Below are 4,295 nucleotides of genomic sequence, written 5' to 3'. Positions count from 1 at the left end.
CAGGACAGTTTATAATGTAACTTAGTGATTATAGTTAATATTTTCAACAGGTATATTCAGGACAGTTTATAATGTAACTTAGTGATTATAGTTAATATTTTCAACAGGTATATTCAGGACAGTTTATAATGTAACTTAGTGATTATAGTTAATATTTTCAACAGGTATATTCAGGACAGTTTATAATGTAACTTAGTGATTATGGTTAATATTTCCAACAGGTATATTCAGGACAGTTTATAATGTAACTTAGTGATTATAGTTAATATTTTCAACAGGTATATTCAGGACAGTTTATAATATAACTTAGTGATTATAGTTAATATTTCCATCAGGTATATTCAGGACAGTTTATAATATAACTTAGTGTTTATGGTTAATATTTTCAACAGGTATATTCAGGGCAGTTTATATGGTAACTTAGTGATTATGGTTAATATTTTCAACAGGTATATTCAAGACAGTTTATATGGTAACTTAGTGATTATGGTTAATATTTTCAACAGGTATATTCAAGACAATTAACCATAATCACTAAGTTACCATATAAACTATATCCAACAGGTATATTCAAGACAATTCATAATGTAACTTAGTGATGATGGTTAATATTTTCAACAGGTATATTCAGGACAGTTTATTCAGTAAATTAGGTTTTTTAAATATGTAAGGACAAGTTTTAGAAAAAAAAAAATCTTAATGGTATGGATAATGTAAACTATCTTTATGAATAAATGTACCGAACTACGATGCACAGTTTTCAACAAGTATTGTCGTAGGGCCAACATTTTAATAAACATTAAAAAAAAACTGTAAAACATTTTACAAAGTAAACGTTTTGCTTCTTTTTTTCTAATGATTACAAAAATGTCTACTAAAGAATAAATTCGAATAAATATAGCAAGGCCTAAGTAATAACCTGAAGCATAAAATATTCTGTTCGTCAACAATGTGTGTATTATTCCCACGACCAAATACCACACTAAAAAGAATGAACAATCTAAACTAAAATTAATTTTTAGTACAGTTTTTTTTTTAAGTGAACTTCATGTTTTATGCTTGAAACTTCAATAAAATTCAATTCATTAGAAAAACCTTTGACCTGTGAATAGCCAATGGGAGATTGAACTAAGTACTGCTGAGGGTCCATCCACGTGGCCCCAGTTTGGAATGGGTAATTGGAAACATGTGTTGAATAAGCTCTCAAGTAATTGCCCATGGGATTCGATAATTGAACTGTTACTCTGTAAATGAAAATCAAAAGGATTTTGTTGATTTAAGTAAAAGTGAGGATGCTGTAAATCGTAGAATGCCAACATATTATTATATCAGCATAATGTGCTTCTTTATTCAAGAAGTGAAGATGCAAGTTATAAATAAATATAGGTTTCTTTGCTGAAAATAATAAATTATATAAAAATATCGAAAATTAACAAAGATTTCTGTTTAAAGAGATTACAAGTTTGATTTTGTAAAAGGATAAGCTTTACAAGTTTTGAACCTATTAAATTTTGTATTTTAACATATAGAGTCCTTTTGACACGTATCAATCTCATAGCTGTAAAACATTACAACATTGAAAATTGGGGAACATGATTATCAGCAAAAAGGAGACAAGGAAAGCCAATAAAAAAGACATTTAAAAAGTTCCCACTAGGGGTAAAATTTTAGACATAATTTGCACCTATATAAATATAATAGTACTGTCTGTTATATGTCCATGTAACTACATTGCAGTGTGGATGGATCTTCACCAAAATTGGCATGAAGGTTTGTTGGGTCCATGCGGAGATACATACAAACTTGCGGTTTCACATTTTTTGTTTTCCAGTTTTCACGAGCATTTTTTTACAACAACATATAAGGGAAGCAACTTTTTATGTCCTAAGATAACCTTTCATTAATCATCAATTTACATAACTTCCATCCAGGCGACGGGTACTCCAGCTAGTAATTAATAAAATTAAAATAAATACTGAATTAGGGTGAAGTCATTTGGATACTGGTTATAAGAGCTGTCAGTATGACACCACAAAAGGTGGACCTCAGATGGGTAGATTACTGGTTACCGAGTCATCTCAAGGCTTGTTTACTAGGATGATATTCAGTCGCTACCCACGCTGAAGGATGTAATCCAATGTGAAGTTATTTGCATTCCTCAGAACAATATTCACCGACTAGATGCTGTGGTGGACATTGATTTGTTTGTTTCTGGTACTTGTGCAAAGATACATAAGGCCATCTGCATTAGCAGTCCCTAAGTTTGAACTGATTGACTAGAAAAAAAGGCAGCAAGTAGTACCCACTGTTAACTCTTGGGCTACTGTAATTGAAAAGTGGGATTTGACTATCATTCCTACAACACATCCCTTTGAGGTATGGAGCATAATATTTTTTGGATTTGTGTATTTATTTTTATCTCCCTCTCCCATATAATTACATGTGAACCATGAATCTGCAGATCCACAGACCAATCACTAGGCCTTGCCCAGTTCCCTAAAGAACGATGGAAGACACACACTGAACATATAATGTAGAAATACACTCTTGGGGGTAACATTTATTTTCTTTTTGTTTACTGAACTTGGTCTCCCGTGGTTTGAAAATCACACTCCCAGAATTTGATCTTTATACTCTGTACCGTTTCCCAGTTATGGCACTACAAAGTGGCCAAGTGCCTTTATAGCCACTTATAGAGAACAGAAAAAATATAAACGGAATCATCTTTCTGTACTTTATGTATAGTAAAGTTTTCCTATATATGGTTGGTGATATCCAAAAATAAAAACTGAGAATCCCAAAACTATAAATTTTAGAAATTCTGGTTTTAAGCAATATATACTATATTACAGATACTAATTGTTATAACAAAAACACTTAATATGTTAAAACGTTTATTGTCAACCACATTTTTTTCTTTTCTCTGTATTTAGATTTTAACTTTACCATATAAACACAATCGTTACTGTTAGCTATCATTTTGCCATCTCGTCCACTCTTTCTGCCCTTCTGTTTCAGCTTTTCTGGGTTCTTGAAGATGCATTAGCCTACTGTTTGATAGGTCTCAAGTTTAAATCCAAGGCAAAGAATTACACATATATATATATATATTGTAAAAATAAATTATCGCACAAAATAAAAACTAAATAAGCATACTTCTATAGAAAGTTCTTATTGTTAGCCTTAGTAGATAGGACTAACAGAAAAATCAATTGCTTTGTTTAATTTTTAAAGACATTTACTTGCCATGCTTTCTAAACATGGGTTTTAATTTATATATACATTCTAAATGTTGTTCATGTACGAACATTATAGATAAAAATATTTAACCTGAAAAGTCGTACAGAAAAAGTTTATGCTTACGAAGGTTAGCTCCGTGAAAGCTTTATGCAATGGGATGGAAGGCATGGTAAGCCATCTCATACTTTAGGCTTAGAATAAAATTATATGCTTTATTCTTACATAACTAGGATAAAGATTTATTAACGATCTTAACACGAAATACAAAATTTAGTACTTCAACAAACTCACCCATTTTGTGGCATTGTTGGTTGGTCATAGGTTAAGGGAATGGCCTATAGAAGGAGGAAAGGTGATGAAAATTTGTGCTAAGTTGAAGCTCACATCTTATTGTGTGGAAGAAGATTAATAAAAACCAAAGACAAAAGTTAAATACCGAATGTTTATTTATTCATTTAATAACTGGTTTTGTTACATATTGATACAAATAACTACATGTTAAAGATTGTTACTAATTTTTAAAATACTTTTTTATTTACTCTAAGTTAAATTATTTTCATACACATCAACAATAGTCCACAGTCATTCCTCTAAGTTAATATTTAACTTTCTATGGAATTATAGTTTCATTCAACACTTTGAAATCTCACAGCAAGTGTTATAGACATGCAGACTGTAAAACTATTAAATAAATGTTACTGAAAATTTATATGTTATGTCCGGGTAGTTTGTAACAGGAATCACATGGTAGAATGTTTTTCTTCAGACTTTATAAAACAAAAATAATATAAAGTGAAAGTGCAAGATTCCATTGTAAGCTGAGCACAAAAATAAAACTTTACTCACTTTGAAAAACATTGAAACAAGAAAGTAAATACAAGTACAAACCAAATATTATTATGACATCTTAAACATAGTAATACATCTAATCAAACCAAAATATTGAACACAAACAGAAGTTTTAAGATCACCTATGTTTAATATCTCCAGTCAACCCATGTATTTCAGTTCTGCCATTAACACAAAAAAGACAAACAGAAGTTTTAAGATCACTT

At 30.3% G+C, this 4,295-nt stretch overlaps 1 protein-coding gene across 1 annotated transcript in view; it reads right to left on the bottom strand.

Annotated features, from left to right (window-relative positions):
* Window positions 1-1,018: 1,018 nt before the first annotated feature.
* LOC106475107 (protein alan shepard-like) overlaps window positions 1,019-4,295 on the bottom strand; it is a 29,125-nt gene continuing 25,848 nt past the window's right edge. Inside the window, exons 8-9 of the mRNA XM_022379314.1 lie at window positions 3,532-3,575; window positions 1,019-1,244 (exon numbers count right to left, since the gene is read on the bottom strand). Coding sequence (XP_022235022.1) covers window positions 1,019-1,244; window positions 3,532-3,575 — 270 coding nt within the window. The remainder of the gene's footprint in view (window positions 1,245-3,531; window positions 3,576-4,295) is intronic.

Source organism: Limulus polyphemus, unplaced genomic scaffold (genome assembly GCF_000517525.1).
Source record: "Limulus polyphemus unplaced genomic scaffold, Limulus_polyphemus-2.1.2 Scaffold8096, whole genome shotgun sequence".
In the NCBI taxonomy this organism is placed as follows: Eukaryota; Metazoa; Arthropoda; class Merostomata; order Xiphosura; family Limulidae; genus Limulus; species Limulus polyphemus.
The sequence above is the reverse complement of the archived record's forward strand: the minus strand, read 5'-3'. Positions and strand labels throughout refer to the sequence as shown.